Source organism: Scomber japonicus, chromosome 18 (assembly GCF_027409825.1).
Source record: "Scomber japonicus isolate fScoJap1 chromosome 18, fScoJap1.pri, whole genome shotgun sequence".
Taxonomy (NCBI): domain Eukaryota; kingdom Metazoa; phylum Chordata; class Actinopteri; order Scombriformes; family Scombridae; genus Scomber; species Scomber japonicus.
Window position 1 is genome coordinate 5,580,164 of NC_070595.1, and position 25,702 is coordinate 5,605,865.

Here is a 25,702-nt window from a genome sequence, read left to right on the forward strand (position 1 = left end):
GTATGATAATACAAGACATTCAAATATTCTTATCATAGTTTTGCTGCTGCTCAGACTGTTTTGAAGCCTACTGTATATCGTTGCAGAATCCTTTATTTCAACCTCCCCTATGTAAGAATAATGATTAATATATCAACACTGAGTAAATGGTTTCTAATACACTACTAGTTGTAACTATCTGGTGTATAAACAGTGGAAGCTTGATAAGAGTATAATGTGGTTTTACACACATAAGCAGTTACTTTAAAGCATTCATTCACTTTAATTGTAGCCTAAATAAATGATCGTTCACAGTTGTCACGCATTTATTAAAAGCTTAAATACTGTAGACTATGCGTTATAGTTGCCAACAAATGCATAAAAAGCAGCCACGTTTTTCTTCATTGTGTGTTATTATTATTCTGTTAAAAGACTTATTAGGTGTTTATATCCTGCTAATAAATGACAAATAAAGGGTTAGGATAACCGCGAAAAGCACGTGTTGCTAAAAGTAGGAACAGTAAGTGACTTCTGCTGTAAGCCAGTAGTCGCAAAGCCACAGATCATTTAAAGAAAGGTCTTCAACATCACAGTACTGCACTTTTCCTATGAATGAACATTTTTTAGCCACTATCCTGAAAACGGAACGGGAACCGACCGGGTTTTGTTTCTACTGGGATTTATTTACGTGAAACACTCGCGTTTCATGTGACGTCGTTGAAGTTTACACAAATTAGCTGCAGTCAGAAGAAATATAACGTAGCTTGTTTACGTTGGTTGCTGTGAATTTTCCCGGCTACGTCTACGATGTCTCCTGAGTGTTTGGGTAGTTTTAAACGGTAAACTGTTAGCTCTTTTATATAGCCTGCTAACTGTTAGTTGGGTCTGTAATCATGGAGCGCACAGCCAGCGTCAACGCGGATCCTGCGCAGCTCTCTGACAGCCATGGTGAGTCTGTCATTAGTCAGTTAGTAATAAATAATAACATACAGTTGTACACTTTTAGTAGAGTCGCTAATGCTCTCGTTCATGTTATTTACAGGTCGTTGGCGCAACTGGATAGGCTTTTGGTAAGTTGAAAGTTCTAAAACAACCGACTAAAGATTTTTATCCATACATATGTTTTGTTTAACTTCATTACAGATAAAATATCACATCTCAGAATCAACTTTATTGTCATTATGCAGTAAAACAGCACAACGAGATTTGCTTGTGAAATGCCCACAATCGCACACACACAAACACATAATTAAGTGCATCAGAAACACATGATTAGAGCAACAGTAATAGCAATGGAATATTGCACAACCCTTATTGCCCCACCTAATCCTGCTACACCATTTATTGCACTGTCTCAAGTTTATAAATATGTTTTATATGTTGCACAGTCCATATTGCACAGCCCAGTATTAGACATGAAGTGAAAGAAGTGTTGAAAGAAGTGAAACGACAGTTCATACTAACGGAGCTCACTGCTTCCTCATAGTGTTTCCTTATTGTTGCAGTACAGCATGTCCATGCATTTATATGAAATGAAAGGTTATTTGTAACCCTTGACAACCAACTTCAGCAAAGAAGTAAATAAAATAATTGTCCTTAAACAGGCAACGTGCATCAGGTGATAGACTCTTTAACACCTTGTTAGGGGCATGATTAGTTAAGATGGTTGTTCAATTGTATGTGCCTTGAATTGATAGAATTGAAGCTTGTGGTAGGTTTATACTTTGATAGAAATTATACAATCAGTTTAGAAACTACATGGCAAGGGAAAGCAAGAATGTATCACTTCTCTTTATTCAATAAAACATTTGTTGTTTTTACCATTATGACCATTTTTATACCTTTATACCATTTTTATAAGGAGATACAACTCAAAAAATCCAAAATAAATAAAAAATATTTGTGGAAATGTTTTACTTTAGGTTCAAATGAGAGAACTAGTAACATCAAATTATGTTTTTTACATCTCATTTTCCACTCCTGCCTGTTTATGGGGTTAACGTGAGCCTATGTAACCTTTTCCTTAACAGAGACAACTGTGGTTAGAAGTAACAACTACAGGATCATTTGAAATGCTATATGGTAGCATAATAATAGCACAAGTGTTTACATTAGACTGGCTCAGTAATGTATGACACAGCAATTAATCTATCTCAAGTTAGCTAACGTTAGCCGCCATTAGCTAGTGGTCATACTGGCCAAGTGAGGCTATAGTAGCAAAGTGAATTTTGTTGGTGGTGAATTCAACTTTACACACACACGCACACACACACACACACACACACACACACACACACACACACACACACACACACACACAGAAATATATAAGCAGATAAGAGAAAATGCCAGTAGCCACAAAAAGTTAGCTGGTGCAATTAGCTTCCAGTAAGCCACAGCAGTGTAGAAAAGATAGAAATGGGATTTGCATTAGAACTTCGTTATCAGAGTTTGGGATTGAAATGTATTACTTTTTGAGATTGAAAAAGGTCAGGTGATGAAAAAACTATGAACTAGTGCAAGTTGCCATTGAATTCTTTGGTCTTGTTTAGGTGTTTATTTCCTATATGTTTCCTAATCTGATTCATGCTTTAAAAAATAAGCTAATATATATTTAGAAGAAGACAAAATAAAGCACTGGTGCAAAGAGAAGTTTGAAATATTACGCTCAATTTAAACAATTGCATATGTATACTATAATATTACTCAACACATATTATTATTGTATATTTATTCCAAGCACTGTAACATTATTATTTTAAGAATTGCAGCAGGGAAAACTTTACTCTAACTCTAACCCGGCAGCATAGTAAAGCTTAACATCAAACACTGTAGCCATCAGAAGTGTATGACACAATTCTATTGTTGTTTTCTTTCAGTAAAACCTCTCATTCTATGGCTTAGTTTCCAGCTATGTCTCTGATTCTGCTTACCCAGTATTAACTGTCCCTCCATCTGATTATCTCCTCAGGTGCCTTGGATTGTGCAACAACTTTGCCTATGTGGTAATGCTGAGCGCCGCTCATGACATCCTTAAAAAACAACAGTCAGAAAACGCCACTGAACCTGTAAGAAAGCACATTGTATTCTTATGTTTAGCAATAAAGAAATAGAAAACTATGAAACTATATTGATACAAAGCAAATTATTCATTTTTACCCTTTCCTTTTTAAAAATTCTAGACTTCAACAATCGCATTTGGTGTGGACTTTCAAGGTGGGAAAAGCAGCAACAGTAGCCGCTATGACTGCAACCCTGTTTCTACTGCGGTAAATAGAGATTCATTACACATTGGGGTCTACAGTTTGGAAACACTATTTCATTCAAATGAATGGGAAGGCCAAACTTATAACTCATAGTGTATATACTGTACATATATTTAGTGATTTTTAGTGAGATTTTAGAGAGAAACTCATCCAGTCCACAAAAATAAGGGGTTAAAATAGACATTCAGTTTAATGTTAATATGACAATACAGCTGCTCACTCATCCAAACCCTCATCCTCACCCTGCAGCGGGGGATCCCAAACCCCCATATTCACATCATATGAGCTCAAGTACCCCTTCATTGAGCCCATTGCTCATATTCCAACTTTTTCATTTCAATTGATCTTAAAATGGATGTTAAGTCATTGTGATTATAGATCTTTTGCGAATTTGAAAATTCAATATTTAGGTCGATTTTTTAAGTTTGCATTTGAAGCTGAAACTTTAAACCATTTGTTTATTTCTTAGCAAGCTATCTCAACTGTTCACTGCCCATTACTTTTAGCTAACGTTACTTCAACTGTATGTCCGTTACTATTAGTCAACCAGTTTCAATATATGTCCGTTACTATTAGTCAACCAGTTTCAATATATGTCCGTTACTATTAGTCAACCAGTTTCAATATATGTCCGTTACTATTAGTCAACCAGTTTCAATATATGTCCGTTACTATTAGTCAACCAGTTTCAATATATGTCCGTTACTATTAGTCAACCAGTTTCAATGTTTGTCCGTAACTATTAGTCAACCAGTTCCAATATACGTCCGTCACTATTAGCCAACCAGTTCCAATGTATGTCCGTCACTATTAGCCAACCAGTTCCAATGTTTGTCCGTTACTATTAGCCAATCAGTTCCAATGTATGTCCGTTACTATTAGCCAACCAGTTCCAATATATGTCCGTCACTATTAGCCAACCAGTTCCAATGTATGTCCGTCACTATTAGCCAACCAGTTCCAATGTATGTCCGTCACTATTAGCCAACCAGTTCCAATGTTTGTCCGTTACTATTAGTCAACCAGTTCCAATGTATGTCCGTCACTATTAGCCAACCAGTTCCAATGTATGTCCGTCACTATTAGCCAACCAGTTCCAATTTATGTCCGTTACTATTAGTCAACCAGTTCCAATGTATGTCCGTCACTATTAGCCAACCAGTTCCAATGTATGTCCGTCACTATTAGCCAACCAGTTTCAATGTTTGTCCGTTACTATTAGCCAACCAGTTCCAATATATGTCCGTTACTATTAGCCAACCAGTTCCAATATATGTCCGTTACTATTAGCCAACCAGTTCCAATATATGTCCGTTACTATTAGCCAACCAGTTCCAATGTATGTCCGTCACTATTAGCCAACCAGTTCCAATATATGTCCGTTACTATTAGCCAACCAGTTCCAATGTTTGTCCGTTACTATTAGTCAACCAGTTTCAATGTTTGTCCGTTACTATTAGCCAACCAGTTCCAATGTATGTCCGTTACTATTAGCCAACCAGTTCCAATGTTTGTCCGTTACTATTAGTCAACCAGTTTCAATGTTTGTCCGTTACTATTAGTCAACCAGTTCCAATGTTTGTCCGTTACTATTAGTCAACCAGTTCAACTCACATTATGTTTTTTCACATTACTTTGTCTAACAATTTATATTGCAGTCAGCTTAGCTTGAAGCTCATTAGTTGTTGGGTGACAATAAATGTACTAAAGCTCAGCATCACAACAATTTGTAATTCTCATGTTTGTTTTTCTCATAACCAAATATATGGATATATCTTTTTTAACAAATCATAATTTCATTTATTTCTTAATAAGTTAAGCTACTTGCACAACATTTCCCTGTAACCGCTGACAACTACAGAAGCATTCCCTTACCCCTGAGAGGATAAAAGTATATATTGCCTGAGTTGTGGCTATATTTATGTTGTGTTATGTTTTGGTTGCTGTTGTTTTAATGGGCAGTAGAAAGTTAGTAAGTAGCAACACTACTGATTTAAAGACAACATCAACTTTCTTTGATTCTGATGGTTTTCTCCTCAGGCTGTGCTGTTAGCCGACATCCTCCCAACACTCCTCATCAAGCTGTTTGCTCCCTTTGTAATCCACAAAATGCCTTATGGGTAAGACAATGACCATCACCTCTCATTCTGTTTATAAGAATATTCATTGTGGCCCTTGATTCCTCTTTGACCACCCCTCACCAACATTTGCTTTAATGGCCAGTGGTGAATTAGAAAAATGTATTCTATGGTCATTTTCATTTTCAGTGAAACTCAACATAGGTAGTTCTGTTGTCTCATTATCAATAATCTCTCTGTTTACAGTAACGCAAAACACAATAAAACAAAGTGTTGAGTTTCACTGACAGTATCTTACTGACATATTTGCCGTTACAGAACAGGTTATGTTACCCTCTCTAAATACTTTTTAACCAGCCTTTATTTGTCCGTGATCAAATAATCCTCAGCTATCATTTGAAAAACAGTTTTCATTTGAGGAGTTACAGCACACACAGACAGGTTCATTTTCAGAAATGATTTCACGGAGCAGGCACAGGGTCCCCTTATGTAATAATAATAATAATAACAATAGCAATAACAACAACAACAACAACAATAATAATGATAGTAACTTATGTCTTTATGATATGTATAGTCCCTTTCATACAAGAAATGCAGCTGAAAGTGGTTTACAACAAAAGAAAGTACACACACCAAGTGTTTCACATTAAAAGAGCCTAAAAGGAGCATTAAACAACAACAAGAAAGAAATATTCATGTGATATAAGATGGAAAATATTAATCATTTTAAAATAGTAAAAATAATACATAGTAAAAGCTAATAAATAGAATATATAAAATCAAGTAAAATACAACATTTTAAATTAAAGAAGTTCAGTAGTGCATCAGTGTGAAGATGGCTGATAGAAAAGTTAATAAAAGGCTAAAGTGAAGAGGTACGTTTTTGCTTTACTGCAGGTATCTAATAGAGTGAACAGTTTTTTAAACTAATATGCTTGTAGCTTCTAATTTCTGGCACATATGGTCTTATTCATTGTGTTTTTTATTCTTTTATTGTGAAGTTGTTGTTGCAGTAGTTCCCTTTATCTAAGACCAATTTCTCCTGTGAGGAAGTGTGTACTAAGTGTGTAAAATCATGTTACTTACAGGGACTGTAATCATTTACATGATCTTCTACTTTTAGTTGAGAGACAACTGTTTGAGGTTTTCAAACAGAAACAGCAGCAAACACTACAACATCATTATGGTGATTGGCTGCATTATGATCAGGTGTCTGACAATAGCTGACTCATGAAAAGATGAAAAGGAATATTGTGCATATAAAAACGTGACACTTTGATTTGAACGTGATTATTGCACCAAAAGAAATTTTCCTGCCTTATTCTTACTTTTCACTCTAGTGTCCGAGTGTTGTTCTGCGTCGCCATGGCAGCAACAAGTTTCCTCCTCGTGTCTTTCTCCTCAGCTGTGTGGATGAGCATTCTGGGTAATGATTTTTAATTTTTTTTTTTTGCTAATATCAATTTTCGCTCTAGATTTTATCACGATCTGTGGTGGAAAATTCTGAAGCAGGGGTTTAGATAAGGCATCAAATCACCTTGGTTACATTTCCTGTCTTCTTATCTCATCATGTGCAGCTGCAGTCATTTCACAGAAATGCGATACCGCTTTAGTCTTATTGCAGCTTAGTGATGGAAATAGAGATATTTATCACCATGTTAAGACTAATCGATGACCTTCAGATTAAGTTCAAGCTCATGTTCTAACGCAAGCTTTTTTAACCCCATAACCCGCTAATGTAGCTTCCACTCTGTGTACTGTATGTGTTATAATGTCATTTGGGGTAACATGATGGTGTCACCTTAAAGGATACATTCAGATTTTCTTTTAGTTTGTCTTAAAACAATACATTTCACACAAAAATAGAAGTGTGACTTTGACATATGGGCATGTGAGTATTGTTTTAACCCTTACATACGTTTCATATTCTGACTCATAATTAGTCTCTGCACCAATCTACATTCATGCATTCACCATCAGTTGGATGTTGGATTAATCCTTTTGTTTGATTGAAAAAAAAGACATTCACAATCACTTCTTTATGGTCCAGGAGAATATTTTATAGAATACGTTAATTTTAATTTTTTTTTTTAATAATAAATACCAAAGGCCAACTTTGTACATTTGCAAATGTAAAAAGTGTAACAGCTACTCAAAAATTTAAAAAATAATGCTATTTATTTTCATTTTGGTATACTGTGGGTCACATTATGAAAAGTCCAGTTGAAAGAAATGTGTAAAGAGCATTTTTACAGCTCTCAAATGTAAAAATGGGTCAAATCTGACTCTTAACAATATGTAAGTGTTAAGATACACATGAAAACATGTGAACTTATCCTTTAAGGCCCAGTTCATATTTTGCTTTAGTTGTGCACACAGCACTAACCAAAACATTTTCAGTTAATCAAATTACCACTGACTGATTGCTACATAGTGAACCTTTAAGCTAAATCTGACACATTATTATTAGAATGATGTTAATTAATAAGAGTTTTATCTGATAAATCAATGAATAGAATAAAGTAAGTCTATGCCCCTGATGGGTTTATGGTCCTGGTGCAGTTGCTAATCCAGTCTTGACGTCAGGTCACACCAGACAAACTAGTCTCAAGTGAGCAGACAGACACTGCACAAAATGCCCTTTGTTGTTTTTAAAAATATGATGTGACACTGGAGTCCATTCAGAGCAAAGCAGATCACCAGGTCACCTCTTTGGCTCTGCTAGATACAGACTGAAAATGCTTAGTTTAAAGCAAACAGTAGAGGGTGGATGGTGTGCTGATGCAACTTCATGTTTTTTTCCAATACATACAGTCAGACTAAATGTGCTATTAAGGTTGAGAAAGGCTTATTGAATTGTATTGTTGACATTTGTATTAAAATCACCAATAAGTAAATGGTTATCTTTGTGAATGATATAATTGATAAGCCCTGCTAAGTGACACTCAGGTCTTATTCACACGGTATGTTTCTTGTTCCTTGTCAAACAAAATGATCAGCGTGTGTCATCCTGTGATTTGTTCTTCTCTGATCTGCATTAACATTTTAAAGACACTTCTTTAACTCAGATTATCTCTCTACCACTGTGTTTGTAGGAGTGATCTTTGCCAGTATCGGTTCTGGGCTGGGAGAATTGTCCTTCCTGTCGCTCACTGTCTACTTCAACAGGTAAACACTTAGTTTCTCAATTACATTTTTTTTTTTGCAGTCACTCTTTAATTCACATGAGATCAGCTGATAAGATCTAAGTTGAACTTCTGCACCTACAGTAAAGTTTAAGGTAGTCTGTGAGTAGAAAAGGGCTCCAGCAGTACTTTTTATAATATATAATGAGTCATTTCAAAACATAGAAAACGTATAGTCTTGTTAATTACACATTGCATACACTCTGTATTACATTTGACAATTAACAAGTTCTTCTAGGGTTTTCTGTGTTTAATGATGCAGTGTATGGAAGTTAATTTCTGCCTGACAAGGAAAAAATAGATCTAATGTTATATCTCACAATAATTACATAGTCTTTTAAAAATTACGATTTACCAAGAGTGTTTTTATTTGTATTATTCCTAACTTTTTAATCTGGTGTGTAGATTTCTATTCTGTGGTGATGAGCAGTGGTTTTTGTCACTTGACTATGAAATCTTTAATGTTAGAGCTTCCTTAAACTCACCACAAAACAATGCCTCCATTCAACCACAATGCCATGTGACGATAACATGACCACAAATTGAATCTTAAGCAAGATTCAATTTCATTTTAATAACAGCCTTCCAACTGAAGTCAGGTGTAAGGCCGTATTAGACACATATAATGTTAATGTGTATCTGTCTCTCAGGTTCTAAAGTGTTTGTAAGGTATGAGCCATTACATACACTATGAAATGTCTTATAAAGATATGAAGATTGATAACTGTTGTTCTCCATCTGCCTCAGGAATGTACTGGCAGGCTGGGGATCAGGTACTGGTGGCGCCGGTGTTGCAGGAGCCCTCCTATACTCAGGCCTCACCCAAGCTGGCCTGTCACCCCAAATTACACTCCTCATCATGCTGGTGGTCCCGTTATTTATGTTAATTAGGTAAGTGAAGAAGAGCAAAGATAAGAAAATGCTGTAGGCAGCAAAGAAACATAAGAACTTGAAAAGGGTATATATAGTCCTTTGTTGCTATGTTTTAAAAGGGTTGAATATTCTTTTGCTTATACCAATGCGTCGCCTCACACCTTGACGTCTTCTTGCCATCCTCCACCAGCTATTTTGTCCTGCTGGTTCCTCCATCTTCATTACCTCAGTGGAAAAACAGCGAGACAGAATATGGAGCTGTGGACTCAGAGGAGAGACGGCAGCTGATGGATGGATCGGATGAAGAGGAGCAGGACAAATCAACCCGAGGTACAAACTCAGTGGAACCTACGTCAATGTTAAAAAATAGAATAATCAGTAAAAGCTCTATAAAAGCTGAGCATGCTGTTTGGTAGCTTGCTGAGTCGGCTAATCTAACAGCAGAGTTTTATGAGAAGAGCAGTTGTGCAATACATTCATTTGTTATCACATCTGTTATCTGATCAAATGTCCATTAAAAGCATGTTTTAGTTGTTCCATTTAAATAAGAGAGAGAAAAAGTTTTAATTGTAACTTTCAGTTTTTCAGGTGATTAAAAGGACATGTTTTTCGTCTTCTATATATTCAATTCACACTTTAAATAAAAAGTCAATACATTAGACCTCAATCTTAACAGTTTGTGTGAATACAATAAAAGGAGCGGTCACATAAAGTCAGTGGCCTGAATAGTTTTATCTCTTGTTTGTGGACAGTGTGTGTCATTCAGATATTATATGTGGGAGGATTTTTATGGGGAAATAGATATTATTAGTTGAATGTTATCTGCTCTGTATAGCAGTTTAACTGATACCCAGCTTTGGTATCTGCACCTGATAAGCTATCAAAAAGCAAAAAAAAAAACACATGCTAGTCTTGCATGCAGCCCTTCTTAATGTCAATTTCTTTCACATCAACCCCATAACTGCACCAGGCTGGCCAAAGAGAAAAAACATATGACATAATAAACGTTTAGAACAAATACATTAAATAGTAGCATAATAATAAAACAAATACATAATAAGTGGCTATGATTTTTGAATACTATATGATTAATGCCAGGAATGTGACAAAGTGTCAAATTTGATACATACATACTGTATGTATATACACAAATACATCAAGATGCTTGTACGCACTGCATATACAGTAACTGTGTATACATACAACTAAAGAGTGAATGAATAATATGAACAATCATTCTGAGCTGGGAACAACAGTTAAAAGGAGTTAAAGACAACATAAAACACCCAACTGTTTTAAAAGACTTTTCCAACCAACAGTCCACCTGAACACAGACAACCTTGTACAAATACAGTTTGTAATTAATATTCACGTAAGTCAGTTGGGAGTTTTTCAAAAAGGAGAATTTTTGCCTTTTTTGACTGAGCCAAAAAAAAACCCTGTTTCAAGTCTGTAGTTAATATTCATAAGTTAGCTTAGGAGTTTCCATATTTAGGAGAAAATATGGAAAATACATGCATTTGCCTTCATATAGGAGCGAGATGAGAATGTTGATAGTTTTCATGTCTTGTTAAGTATGGAGCTAGACTTAGGACCTGGTTAGCCTAGCTTTGCACAAAGACTGGAAGCAGGGCGGAAACAGCTAGCATGGCTCTGCTTAAAGTAGCAGTCATAGTAATTTGTTTATTGGAAACATTCACAGTGTTAAACATAAATGTTACCATTTGATGTACTGTGCTAGAGTTAGCTTAGGGCTAATTTTATTTTATGTTTTCATCTGCAATCCCTTCAGTAGGTTAATATTAAAACATAACAGCACAATAGCAAGCAGTATAAAGCACAAAACACACAGGACACAGAGAAAAATACACAACACAATGATGATGACACACATATAATGTAGAGTCAGAGCTTACAGAGCTGAGAAGTTTTTAGCAGACTTTTAATTTATAAATGGTACTGATGGAACTGCAACTCATCATGTCATTGTAGGATCATGGCACTGAGTTGTGGCTACTACATTTGAGCAGTCAGAAAATGCTGACTGCTCAAATGTAGTGCCATGATATGGTATGGTACAATCTCCTATAGAGGATATTGAAGTGAGGGAGTGTAAAAACGACATCCACCAACACCTCTAATGTTGCTTAATCTGTACATAAACAGAAGTGTACCAATTGTGGTTTTAGGGTGTGATATGTGCTGGAACTATTGCAACTTCCAGTAGTCTCTTATTAGTAAAGTTAGCAGGTCTGTGCCCGTAGAGAGACGAAAACCTGTGCTCACTGACTGTGACTGGCAATATGTGATATAGCTGGAGATGCTGCACGAAGAGTCTTGGCTAATAGTTAAGCTGACCATCAATGTGTGCATGTTTAGGACAAAAATTAGTATGTAAAAAAGACCGCTCTTGTTGTCTTGCCGTTGACCATACAACTTTTGTCCTCCTGGGTTAAAATTGATGCCGTTTTTTAAAATGCTTAACAGATGCGATTCAGGTTGATGTTGTGTATTTATTCACAACAAGACAAAAAGTGCAAACTTAGTGTCCATTTGTCACTTCCTTGTCCTTGTCTGTTTCTGTGAATGAAGGGTCATTTTCTTTCTTCCCCCTCCTCAATCTAACAGCGGCCCGAAGTACTGGACCTCTTACCTTCACAGAGAAACTGCATGTCATCAAAGTGAGTGTACTTTTCACTGAACTCCATATTTGAGTATATTTATTGCTTGTATGTAAAGTGACACTGTTCTTCCTCTTGCTTCTTGTGAGCAGGGCTTGCTGAAGTTTGTGGGTCCTCTGGGACTGGTCTATTTTGCGGAGTACTTCATTAACCAGGGCTTGGTAAGTTCTCTAGTGCCCTCTAGCATCACATTCATTGTACTGCACTGTTTATACTCTTAACAAGTGATTCAAGCAGGGATTTGTGATACATGTTGAGCCCACAATAACACAGACGTTTCCTTTTCCAGATGGAACTCCTGTATTTCCCAAAGTTTTTCCTGTCCCACGCAGAGCAGTATCGCTGGTCAGTTATCCTCACTGGAATGTTATTCTGAAGATATTCACTTGATTTAGAGTTTGAGGATGCTGACTTCAGTCTGGTTATTATCTGTACGTGTGCTCAGGTATCAGACGCTCTATCAGGTGGGTGTGCTGGTGTCTCGGTCCTCCCTGTGCTGTGTGAAGATCAGGAGAGTGTGGGTACTGTCTCTGCTACAGGTGAGAAATAGATTACTAATTTTTACAAGTTCTTTTGCAAAATGGTCACAGCCAACATTTTTAGTTGGATATTCCTTTAGTTCCTGCATGTGATGACTGTGTTAAGGTTAAGATCATGCAACAAAAATGTCTTCTTCTGTAAGGTTGGACAAGTACCCTGATCATACATTTTTTATGAGCTTGATAGGTGTGTATGTTAAATAGGAATCATAGTATATGTAAAAATACTTGCTCTACAGCATAATATAGTTGCCACAGCACATTTGAACACTGGAATACAGAAGGTAACTATGAAGTATTTGTTTTAAAAAAATAAGCTCTTATCCAAACATTAAGATAATAACACACGTACAGTATTTACAATGTGAGTTTAGGTACATGTTGGTAAAAAATTATAATAAACTGCAAGTAAGCATAATTGAATAAATTAATGCTTGTTAGAAAGGTTTGAATGGGAAGTTTCTTAAATTGTAGCTCTTACAGTAGTTGTATAATAATCTATTGATTCCAACCATTATATGGATATCACTTTGATCCTTGTTAGAACATTACACCACCTATTGGCTGGCTAATTGATTACCTGTCATTTTTTCCCCTTTATTTGTTTACATGTTTGCAGATTGACATAATTATAATGATGCTGAATTAACAATTAGCAGTTCCTGTACATCTATGTACATTGACAATAACCACTGGATCACTTTAATGTGGAAGGAAACTTTAGAAAATTAGAAAAGGGCATATACTTCCAGGACTTGCCTTCATGTTTTAATCAGATTTATGGATTTATGGCATTTTATAAGAAACTTTTGTATTGTGCAGTACTATAATACTACAGCTCACTGTTTTAATGTCAGTGGCACTGACTGTATGCTGCATCATTGACACTAAGCTGCCATAAAGAGTTAAATCCACCAGGTGTCACTATTTATACCATTATGTAAATTCGACCTGCTTTAACAGTACTGGTGGTTAGGGGTTTCTATTGAAATTTGTATTGAAGCAGTTTTATGTAGCTGTTTTCAGGTTTGCTGTAAATTAATTTAAATATTTATTTGATTGATTCCACAGTGGCTATATTGCTGTTGAATTTGTGTTATTTGTGTATATTATAAGTTTCTTTTCAGTTAGTAGGCTGATTTCCAAATTGTATTACTTCATTCTGTTTCTACAGAGCTGCACACACCTGTTTTCACCACCAACTGTATGATCTAAGCTGTTAATAAATAAACCATTAACAGTTATCAAAGTGTCCAATGTCAAATATCCAGTTCTGCCTTACAGAACTTTGATCCAACAATAGTAATAGGCTCAATGAAAACCAGCAAAGAGCAGGAAAAAACACACTTGAAATAACCAGGTCAGTATTGCAAACTTTGCCACAAAGCTCGGTTATGTCAGGTGACTTATCAGCGAGTCAGCAGCTTTGTCAGCTCATCACATTTCTGTTGTTTGGGTTCAACTTGTGACTGTTGCGTCATCTGTTTGCCACTGCAGTTAGCTTGTGTCTTACAAAAACTTTGACCTAAAAAAGATCCTCTGTTTTCCTCTCTTCTCCTCTCCACAGGTGGTGAATGCAGTGCTGCTTCTGTTCGCAGTGGGTTACCTGTTCCTGCCCAGCGCCTGGCTGGTGTTTGCCATAATCCTATATGAGGGTCTGCTGGGTGGAGCTGCGTATGTCAACACCTTCTACTTCATCAGCAAGGAGGTCAGGAGAACTGTCTCACATTCAAATAGATATCTATTAACAAAATGATTGGGATACATTTCTTTACCCCCACACAGCCCCACTGTATGTTGTTTCTCAGTCCACCAGAAAGTGTTGATGCTAATGTCTCTGTTTCCTCCCACAGACTGAAGACAGACAGAGGGAGTTTGCCATGGCTGCTGCAAGTGTAGGAGACAGTCTGGGTATAGCACTGGCTGGACTGGCTGCTTTCCCCATCCACAGACACTTCTGCTCTCTATGACCCAGCCCACACACTGACCACTCACTACTGACGATGAATAAGCAAGACGTGGGTGCGTTCCATGCGAGGAATATTATTATTTTATTTGTGAAACGAGTTTGAGATGATCTGACTAAAGCAGACTTTACTTGTACATACAGATGCCATATTAAAAGGCACACTATGCAGATTCCTGATCACACTGAGTGAGCCACACAGAGAGAGAATCACTTACCAATGGATAAACCTTTTCACCCATTCCTGGTGATCCACCATTCACATCCACATGTCAGGTCATGCTGTGAGCAACCATGATCCTATGACATAAGTGGTTTTCCATACTACTGGAAGGCATGGTGGTAAAACCTTTAATATTGTGTGTTTGAAGTTTGCTAGTTTGCACAAATTGCACTAAAAGAGGAAGTGATGATGCTGTCATATAATGCAGTGAATGCTCATAGCTTGTTTTATAGGCCAACATTGGTTGTGCACTTACCTCACTGACAAACTGCGTTTCCTGTGGCTGTTTTACAAGAAAATCCTTAATGATGCTCACACAACATTTTTTTAATTTGATGTAGCCACAGCAGGACTGCAAATGTTCAGTTTGCATTCATTTAACACAGTAGATGTGATACAGCTGCAGGAGAGGAAGCAAAATGAAGAAATGCATCTGATTATTTTAACAGTTAAATGTAATAATGTGATGTGTTCCTGATAAGACAGGAGCAGAGAAACGCATCTCATCTTCAAAAATAGCACCAACTGTAAAGCTTACTGTTAACAGAAAGTAACAACTGACTACAGGAGTTCAAGATAAAACCTGTTATTTTCTTGACCCTTTCTTACTGAGTGGTCTCTTTTAGAGTAATCTAGTCTTCACATTTTAAAGTGTTAACCTCTGCCTGCCATTCAGTGCTGGCAACCTATATTACAAGGGACCTAGTGCAACTTCAAAATCAAAGATGGGTCAATAGAATGATTGGTAGTTCAGGACTTGTCTGACATAACACATAACAAACTTTAAGTGATAATGACACATTTTTAAATGTTTTGTTTTATTTGCTGCTGGTGGTTTTAGATATTTTTATTATTATACTTTCATTGTTACATGTTGTGTCCTCAATCATGGGCACAACCAAAGCAACCAACCATTGCATACTGACGGTTTCAAACATAATTTTAACTCACATATAAGTAACTCTGCATCACTAGAATAATCCCATTCAGTAGTGAGGAGCTCTCGAGCCTATGACAGCATTTTAAGGTGCCTTCTGCTTTCTTAAAATCAGGTTGAATCAGGTTATTTCTTAACTAATGACTCAGAATGAACAGAATGTTGATGCTTTTATTTTGAAACTGAAAACGGATCATGATTGAAAAAAAGACTTTTAGAGGAGAGAGGTCTGTTTATGTGGACTTTTAAATGAAATCAGTGAAAAGGTGTCATGACAAAATATGCAAAATAATAGGAACATATTTTTGGATGTGCCTGTTGACATGTGCACTTTTTTGCTCATTTGCTGCACAAAAAACTCCTTGTCCTGGTTTCACATGTTCATTTACAAACTGATTATTAATAACAAAATCATGATGAACTTTTTTTTGGTACTTGTGTTCACATCATGTGTTCTCTTATATAGAACTTGTTTCACACACCAGGGGTCACATTCCCACTGCAACTTTAACTACCATTGTTTTACATTATGCTGCTACTGTTAAATTGTCATCACCTTGATACAACTCAATGATATTGTTTTTATGCCAGTGCTTTTTTCTCTCTCATATTTTTACATTATTAATATATTTGGAGGTACTGTTGACTTAACTGCGTAAGATGTAGTTATTGCATATTTGATTTCATCAATCCAGGTTTTAAGTGTTGAATAAAGGCCTAAAGATTGTAAATCAGTTTGAGTCATAAAACGTGTCTTTTATTTTATTACAAAGTTATCCAGTTGGATACTGTGATTATTGCTTCTGATCATTGGAAATTATGTAGCATGGTGTTTTTCATGTTTCATTCCAAATCAATTTGATCTCAAATTAACATGATGGTTGTTACAGTTAAGTAATGGGTAACAATTATTGTTATAATTGATTAGTAGGTCAGTTATTTACTTGATGTTTTCTGAACTTTTGGTCCATAAAATGTCAGAAAATGTTGACAGGTGCCCATCATTGTCTTCAAAGTGCCTGATTTGTTCCATTACAGGCCCAAACCCTGTGCTACACACTGCCACTATCACATAAGACAGAAAAACAACATATTCATTGTCAGGCTTGCTGATGACAGTAGTCATAGGTTGGATAGCCAACAGTGATGAGCAGACAGTATGGTGCAAAGCCAACATCTTACTGAATGCAGGGCCAGCACCTGCCATAAGCTACATAGACGGTCCCCTATGTTACTTCTTTCCTTTTTCTATATGGGCTTACATGGGTATTCATCTGGCTTCATTTTTTAAAGCCTTGCTTCTCAGTCAGCTTTTGCCTAGCAGCAACCAAACTTCATTTACCATGGCACTAAACACTCACTGAATGTACCTTGACCCCCACTTGTCTATCTTTTCTGGAGGACTGTCTGACCTGAAGGTAGGGTGAATGAGTGTAAAGTGGGACACCTGAGCTCAAATGCATCTATTTCTCTTTCTACCATATGCTAATGAATAGGACTGCTGTCAAATTAAATTGAGGCTAAACTGAAATCAAACATAGGATTGTTAAGTATGTTAAAATGGTGAAATATGCACTTAAGTACATTAAATGTGTAAAACCTATAGTTTATTCTGGGTCTTAGTCTTGTAATGCTGATTTTTTAAAACTTATATTTAGGCAGGTTGCAAATTATATTATTACTAATATTCATTCATATAACAATATAGTGCTATAATATCTGCAAATATGACTAAATGTGGGCATGCCTGCACTATGGCCTTGAATGTTACTGACCTATATTTACTGACCAATCTTTATTGTATAACTTTAAGCTTCATAGTGGGTGTCCCAGATTTCAGCCTGAACTGTCCCACATAAGAATATACACATAATCTGGGACAATTGGAACCAGGAACACTTCTATTCTGAGTATGATATTTGCTTCCTTTTCTGTTATGATTAGAAAACACCTTAGGGATTTGAGAATGGTATTGAGTGTGGACATAGGCTAATGTTTTGGTTTCATGTGGAAATATATTGCTGAAGTGCCAGTCGCATAAACTGTCACACATTACTCTAATTCACCCACTGTATCTATATATCTTGATTATTTATACATTAGTACATATTTACATATATTTATAATGTTATATCCTTTATATCGATTTTTAAAATTCTTATTAGTACTCTTATTTTAATTATTGTTATGATTTGCTTCACAGTATTCTTCTTTGTAGCATGCTTCCCTGTATCTCATTGCACCTATTGTTATGAGTCTGTAGTTCAATGAGAACTACATTTCCCGTACTGACTGACTGAAAGCAGCGCTGACCGCACCGGAAGTCACAGGCAAGCAGTTGGTTGTTCAGCTCGGCTGGAGTGAACCGGCAACGACGACACCGGGGGAAGAAGAAGAAGAGGGGCCGGTGAAAGACGACCGAGCACACCATTCCCAAAAGTTCGGCTGCTACTCACCCCACGGTAAACACGTTCAACCCTGCTCTGTCGACTAAGTCTCTCTATATGAATCGTTTTCTCACCGAATGAACCGACAGGAGTTTACTAATGTTGACGCCGACAGTCGTAGTTAGCCAGTTAGCCGACTAACATCCACCATTTCGTAACGTAGTGCGTTATTTTTCCAGCTCTTTTGAATACCGTGAATGTGTAATTATTTTTCACCGGTTGGCAAACATGAGCACGAACTTCTTAGGATACGTTTCCAGACACTAAATGGTCGGCTTAAGTTATCGAAGAAGGAGTTGTTCGGTGTCGTTGTAAGCTAACGCGCTAATGGCTAGCTCACTGTTTAGCTACGCCCATTAGGCCTCACACTGCCGGACAAATAACGTCAGTTTTCCCTCGTATATGTTCATTTGTTTTTTATGTGAGTAATAAAGAAATAAACAACGTCTGTATAGCTGTTGAATAAGTGTTTAAATAGGAACCCGTTGAGGTAAACTTGCTTCCCGGTGAGCACGCAGCAAATATGTTCATCCACTAATTTGGATATTTCATGCTTTGTTTTGCTACTTATTCCATGTCAAATTATTTAAAGATACTTTCAAGTAGTGTTCAGTGATGTATAGAAAATTATCCTACTTTGACTAATAATGAAAATGTTTTTTACACAAGTAAATGTTCAGTTATGTTGATAAAATCCTTAAAATGACATCTAGTCTGTCCTCATTAATATTCCATTATCTATAAATATGTCAACATGTTTTATTTCAGATGTTTGTTTGTTGTAAAATGTCTACCACTTATATGTAAAGTCAATTTTCCATGTATGTAAACTGCAGGCTTCGAGTTTCCATAACACACTTGTGCAAGTTGTATACTGGACCAGGATTGGCTGTTAAACTATTTGTGATGTCACAAATCATGATTTTAGGCCCGCCCCTTTTAAAATGAGATATTTCATTAGCACGGAGAAGCTTTCCACCAGCAGATGGATGTGAAAACAAACTGTACATACATCATTCTGCACAGAGATGCTCTAACATCCAACTAAAGAATAAGGAGGGATGTAAACTTATTTTTTTTTCCCTTCACAGATTCTTATCCTGAAAATCTTCAGAACCGCCTGGCGTGCAGCAGCTGAACAGGACCTGTGTATTTCTGTGGAAAGGGAGCGTGTTGTGACTGTCTGCTCCCTTGCCCGGGGGGAAGAGCGAAAAACAGCGAGAGAGAGAGTGTCTGTAGTTTCTGTGAGCACGGTGTGTCAGAGAAGAGGAGCCTGTGACCATATAGTGTGTGAGCGGCTCTCCCTATGTGTGTGACAATGGGGGACATCAGTGATCTGGACCGACAGATAGAGCAGCTCAGACGCTGTGAGCTCATTAAAGAAAATGAAGTCAAAGCACTGTGTGCCAAAGCCAGGTAAATACACACACCAGCAACAGATGTTAGTGTTGCGTTCACTGGTTTATTCGGACAAAAGCACAGAGTTATATCACATAGATATTTTGAAGGACAGCTAGTTCATTGGTGGTTGATGGTTTTCCTGTAGCTGGGGTCACAAACAGGATGTGGACAAAAGGAGTGTACAAAATATTACAGGCTATATACAGAATATCAAGACATAAAATGATAATAAACATTAAGGAAAAGTTGGTATTTTTTTAAATTTGCATTTTAACTGTTGCTACATTAACATTACTCTGGTGTTTTTGAACACTTAAAACAGAGACTTTAGAAAAAAAGCTGACCCCATTTTAGTTTGAAAACTGTGGGATAGCGTTTCAGTCTCTAAAGCATTTTGAAAAACAATGACAGACATTCACACTCGCTTCCTGATCGGGTCTTATCGCTCAAAACTTACACCAGTGTTATTTTAAGTAACAGTTGCACCTCGTCATCAGTTTAAGCAAAAAAAAACAAAAACACAACCACCGTGTGGTCTTACTTTACGTCACTGCTGTTCTTCCTCTGAAGTGTTTCTGCAAGTAAACAACTAACCACACAGCGCACAATAAACTTCCTGTTTGCACTGTCACACATGTGGCCAGTGTACGTGAGGGGTCGCATTTTTCAGGTGCGCTAGTGTAAATGGACAGAGATGTGGACTAGTGTGGATGTAGTCTTTGTAAGTCAAGTATTTTACAAATATCACATTAGAAATGAGTTTTACAATAAAGTAGAGTTGCTCAGTATGAAGATTATAAGACAGTATTTATTTGTCCACCAGAGAGATGCTTCCATTCTGTTTATAATGTGGAAGTACTATTTAGATTTTTAAAGAGGTGTACAATATCTAAATTTTAAAATAAAATTATTACAATATGCAACTAAGAAAATTGAATTGCAATCATGAATCAACCAAGAGATGTTTGACCATATTGTCAACAGCTCTGTGTAGCAGCTACTGCTTTAAAATCTGTGAATCCAGCTAACTCACAAGGTGAGACAGCGATAGACAGATGTAAAGAGATTCCTACTCTTTTCTAAACAGTAACCTTGGGCATCTTCTCACATGCAACAGTGTAACAACCCATCTGATGCATCAGGTTCATTTAATTCATCAGTTTGACCAAAAACAGACACTCCTGTATGTTTTTTTTACCCACTCATATGTCACTCAATTGGTTTTCCAGAAAATTGACAGTATCACTACATATAATATTACACATACTGTAAATATGATGTAGTTTTTCTACATACTGCCCACCCCTAGCAGATAGTTCTACTCAATTAACTAAGTGTGAGATTTAAGCCTAGTTTTGATTTATATTTTGCAGCTGTTGTGACAAAACTACTTTTAACAGTTACTAGTAAAAATGGATTTGCTTTAGGTTGTTTAGAAGGCTAAATAAGACTATCCCAAACTCTTTGTCATCATTGGTTAGTGAAGGAGCCTAACTGACACCCTACATCTTAGTGTAGAAATGCACTCACCCCCAAGGTGGCTGTAAAAATGTGTCATTTTGTGTCAGCTACAATGGATTCTGTTAGTTAAATCATTCAAAGTATTAAAACATTCAAAAATCAGTGAGTAATGAACACGCTGCTCAGGTTTAAACACTGACATTAGTTCACACTTTTAAATACATCAACACTTAATCAGACATGGCTCAGTTGTATCTCAACTCATATATGTATGTGTTTGTATTTTCAGAGAGATTTTGGTTGAAGAAAGCAACGTCCAGAGAGTAGACTCTCCGGTCACAGTAAGCAACACTTTCTAACTGCTGTTTTTTAAAATTTAATTTGACCAGAATTGGACTAAAGATGAAATAAATGAGACAATAACAACTCTTGTGTTCCTCTTCACAGGTGTGCGGTGATATACACGGTCAGTTCTATGACTTGAAAGAGCTTTTCAGAGTAAGTTACTATTTCCTTCCTCACTACAGACTTCATCCATCCATCATCCATTTGTAGTATGATGAATGTTATACAAGTCTTAAAAGATTATTCTGTTGCTTTTAGTCTAACCTACATTTTCTAGTATATTCTTGATATTATTTTTAGTGTTCGTGTTTAAAATATCATCATTACTTCATTCACTATGACAAAATGATGCTTGAGTTAGATAGCATGGAAAGTGACTAATACTAGTTAATCAGATAAAGTAGTTAAGTAGACGAATAATTAAGGAAGAAGCTTGTATTTTATGCAACTCTATGGGTCTGGCAGTCCTATTTGTTAGATGGACTCTGGGAGCAGCACTCTCTTGGTGAACTGATGGTGTTATTTATGATGCTGATGTGTTATTGACATAAAACACGCAGCTTATAACTGTTGAACTCATTCGTTTTTCTAATCTTAACATGTTACAGGTTGGCGGAGACGTCCCGGAGACAAATTATCTGTTTATGGGCGACTTTGTGGACAGAGGCTTCTACAGTGTGGAGACTTTCCTTCTTCTGCTAGCTCTTAAGGTACACAGAGACTTTCTGTCTGCCTTTACACAGCTAATCACAGAGAAAGGTCACACATGCCTTTTTTTTTTTTTTTTTTTTTTTTAAATTGCGAGCACACAGGTCAGTGAATTACACCCAGCAAAACAACCAGGTATAACAACCGTCTGTACTGGAACCAAGAAGAAAAATACATATCACTTGTGTTTTTACACAGATGATCATGTGTTTTTAGAAGAAAGATCAGAGCAGAGCACAATTAAAGTCTGGATTAATTTCAGTATAAAAGCAGAGACAGATGTACACCTTTCATCTCTACCACATGTTTACAAATTCAACGCTCACAGTCAACTGCCACATATTTCTGGCAATGAGTGTATAAACAACCCTCTTGTGCAGTAGCCACAGTTTGTGTAATAACTTTCTATAGCAGAGGAGTCAAACATATGGCCCGCGGGCTAGAACCGGCCCGTCAATTGGTCCAGTCTGGCCCACTGGATAACTTATTATTATATGTGGTTATACAGTCGTTTTACTGGTCTGGCCCACTTTGGGATGTTCTATGAGGTTTAAATTAACTGGTTATACATATCTATTTATTTATTTATTTATTTGTTTGTTTTTATTGCTTTTTATGTGTTGTCTTTTTATATATATTTTATCCTGTAATTGAGCCTCCCAGCCAAGTTGTTTGACACTATACTATTTTAGCTGGAGTGACATCTTGAATAACAGGTGAAGTTGGTTATCTGGGTGTTACCTTTCAGTTCTCAGCTTTAATCACTTTGAGGCCATCAAGAGAGTTGACATCCAGGTTTGTGAAACCCCCCACCGTGTCCTCATCTTGTTGCCTGTGCTGTGTTCCCTCAGGTGCGTTACCCAGACCGGATAACCTTGATCCGGGGAAACCACGAGTCCCGGCAAATCACCCAGGTGTACGGCTTCTATGACGAGTGCCTCCGCAAGTACGGCTCGGTCACCGTGTGGCGATACTGCACCGAGATCTTCGACTACCTGTCTCTCTCTGCTATTATTGACGGCAAGGTGAGACGCACCACTTGACTAACCTCTCCGTGTCTGTTATATCAGCTCCTTCAGTTGGGTTGATGTGGTCCTCTCTCTGTGTCTTCCAGATCTTCTGTGTGCACGGGGGTTTGTCTCCCTCCATCCAGACACTGGACCAGATCCGGACCATCGACAGAAAACAGGAAGTGCCCCACGACGGACCCATGTGTGACCTCCTGTGGTCGGACCCTGAAGGTATATTCTCTCTCTCTCTCTCTCTCTCTCTCTCTCTCTCTCTCTCTCTCTCTCTCTCTCTCTCTCTCTCTCTCTCTCTCTCTCTCTCTCTCTCTCTCTCTCTCTCTCAGCCCTTGAACACCTTGTTTACACCTGTGCTCATTAGACTCAATATCAGGTGTTGCATATTGACCCGAGTGATGATTCTCTCCCCGCTCTCAGACACTACGGGCTGGGGGGTGAGTCCCAGGGGCGCCGGCTATTTGTTCGGGAGCGACGTGGTGGCCCAGTTCAACGCCGCCAACGACATTCACATGATCTGCCGAGCGCACCAGCTGGTCATGGAAGGCTACAAGTGGCACTTCAACGAGACCGTGCTCACTGTGTGGTCAGCACCCAACTACTGCTACAGGTAGGCAGACAAAACTCCACATGATGTGAACAGGAAGTGAACAATGTCACAGCAAAGGACTTTGAAGCACCGAAGTCCCAATTGATGACATCATCATGCTCCAGAGTAAAGTCATATCAGGAAGTGTTTCAGTCAGCAGCTGTTATCTGCTATGAAGAGTGTAATCAGGGATCGGCATGGTTAACATTTTATCAGTTAATCACTTCTTTTTCCATTACTAAAGAAATGCTTTTTAAAAATGTCAAAAACGAATCAATTCAGAGCAGCATTAGAATTGATTTATGTTTTAAATATAACTATTCTTTCTAGAGCAGAATCAGCAAAGCAACTCAATAATATCTCACTGTAAACTAATCTAAAATGGTAAAACATAAATGATATTTCTATAAGTACTGAGTGAAGTTTAAGAACACAGACATCAGTCAGTCACTATCAGTCATTCATCCTGACCTGTGTCAATCTGCTGCCTTCTCATTCTGTGGCTACATTTACAAGAATTGACTGAATTTGAAGATGTGTGTCAAACAAAGCTAAAGCTCCATACAGACAGCTTGTTTTAGCTTTGAGCAGAGGAGAGGTTGCAGCGTGACCATAAGTTACACCAACACTTTAAAAAGTACTGATGACAGAACTGAAATCGCTCATTGTGTCATTCTGTGAAGAATAGCATTCACAGTTTTTAGAGACCACAGTGACTTATTGTTAATTTATTTGTTTTGTCTAACAGTCAAAAACTGTTATATATGCAACAAATTAACACACATGACAATCTGGAAGCAGATATTTGGTATTTTTGCTTTAAAAAATGACTGATTCTTCCAGCTCTAAAATAAAATTAGATCAACATTTTTAAACATAATTAACAACTTGGTTTTCAGAGTCCTGCAAATATGTGAATGTCCCTCACTTATTTTTTTGGTATGTTTTAAATACAGATGCGGCAACGTGGCGGCCATCTTGGAGCTGGACGAACATCTACAGCGGGAGTTCATCATCTTCGAGGCGGCGCCGCAGGAGACCAGAGGCATCCCCTCCAAGAAGCCAGTAGCTGACTATTTCCTGTGAAAAAAAGCCTTGGAGCAGAGCAGCCATGACGATGCGTCAAGATCTCCGGTACCATTTCACGCCAGCTGCACCCTCCACCCACCCCCACCACCAACAACAACTTACCCACCACACGCCGCTGGGACGGTTCTGTCAGTCTGAACTCAGAGCAGTTTGACAGAAAACCTGCCAACAATACAAAACACAACAGAAACATAAAAACAACACAGAGCCTCGGCTTTTGAAGAGCTGGATTTTTTTGCCGCGCTGCCCAAGCCTGACAGAGCAGTCACTGTGAAAGGTTAAAGAGGGGGCGAGAGGCGGATACTGGGTCCATGACTGTAGTCACCATGAGTTTCTTTCTCCTCCACTCTCCTTCCATTTCTCTCTTTCTCTCTCCTCTCTCTCTATCTCTCTGTAGATACAACTCTTCCCTTCCCTGACTTCACCTCCATTGTAGTTTTTTTCAAGACGAACATTGTCATATAGTTTTAGGAGAATTTGGAAGGAGCTAGATCCTTTTTTTTTTTTTTTTTTCCTTTTCTTTTTTTCTTAAGAAATATGCTGATGTAGGAAGTTTCACAATTTCTGATGTATGGAATTCCTTTGATGCATACGTTGTTTTTTTCTTTTTCTTTCTTTTTCTTTTTGTATAACTGTTGCTGCCAGGATTTACATGCAAACCGACCTCTCCCTTCTTGCTCTTCTGTTCCTGTTCCATGGTCATCTGTTTTTGTGTGACACTATATTTAACATAGCGGGTGCTGCTGCTCAGCACCATCACAAATAAATCCCGGAGATGTTAATGACTGGCCAAACGGAGTCACTATATTCACCATTGGTTTTTTTCCTCTTAATTCCTTTTAATCTACAAATCTCTGTAGGTCTGTCAATTTTGATATTGTGAGAATAAAGTTTTTATATCGATGCTGTT

The 25,702-nt window shown here is 37.4% G+C and overlaps 3 protein-coding genes across 3 annotated transcripts in view; 2 read left to right on the plus strand and 1 right to left on the minus strand.

The window, feature by feature from the left end:
* The window catches only part of LOC128379506 (uncharacterized), a 388,452-nt gene that overhangs the window by 14,865 nt on the left and 347,885 nt on the right, over nt 1-25,702 (minus strand). The gene's annotated exons all lie outside the window — the stretch shown is intronic.
* On the plus strand, nt 786-16,456 carry cln3 (CLN3 lysosomal/endosomal transmembrane protein, battenin). Its single transcript, XM_053339131.1, has 15 exons — nt 786-927; nt 1,022-1,049; nt 2,951-3,047; nt 3,162-3,248; nt 5,286-5,365; nt 6,667-6,752; nt 8,422-8,494; nt 9,259-9,402; nt 9,575-9,714; nt 12,013-12,065; nt 12,158-12,226; nt 12,355-12,410; nt 12,511-12,604; nt 14,172-14,312; nt 14,458-16,456. The coding sequence occupies exons 1-15, from the start codon at nt 873-875 to the stop codon at nt 14,572-14,574; spliced, it is 1,320 nt and encodes a 439-aa protein (XP_053195106.1). The 5' UTR covers nt 786-872; the 3' UTR covers nt 14,575-16,456.
* LOC128379500 (serine/threonine-protein phosphatase 4 catalytic subunit B) lies at nt 18,097-25,695 on the plus strand. The gene is made up of 9 exons (XM_053339136.1): nt 18,097-18,192; nt 19,269-19,593; nt 21,329-21,380; nt 21,487-21,537; nt 21,993-22,094; nt 22,944-23,117; nt 23,207-23,333; nt 23,535-23,724; nt 24,660-25,695. The coding sequence occupies exons 2-9, from the start codon at nt 19,484-19,486 to the stop codon at nt 24,787-24,789; spliced, it is 936 nt and encodes a 311-aa protein (XP_053195111.1). The 5' UTR covers nt 18,097-18,192; nt 19,269-19,483; the 3' UTR covers nt 24,790-25,695.

Bases quoted from the DNA above. Each gene is read 5' to 3' on its own strand.
- LOC128379500 (XM_053339136.1), top strand. From the start codon at position 19,484: ATGTGTGTGACAATGGGGGACATCAGTGATCTGGACCGACAGATAGAG. The intron at 19,594-21,328 runs GTAAATACACAC...TTGTATTTTCAG, and splicing joins GCACTGTGTGCCAAAGCCAG to AGAGATTTTGGTTGAAGAAA. The intron at 23,118-23,206 runs GTGAGACGCACC...TGTGTCTTCCAG, and splicing joins CTGCTATTATTGACGGCAAG to ATCTTCTGTGTGCACGGGGG.
- cln3 (XM_053339131.1), top strand. From the start codon at position 873: ATGGAGCGCACAGCCAGCGTCAACGCGGATCCTGCGCAGCTCTCTGAC. The intron at 5,366-6,666 runs GTAAGACAATGA...TTTTCACTCTAG, and splicing joins ATCCACAAAATGCCTTATGG to TGTCCGAGTGTTGTTCTGCG. The intron at 12,605-14,171 runs GTGAGAAATAGA...TCCTCTCCACAG, and splicing joins GGGTACTGTCTCTGCTACAG to GTGGTGAATGCAGTGCTGCT.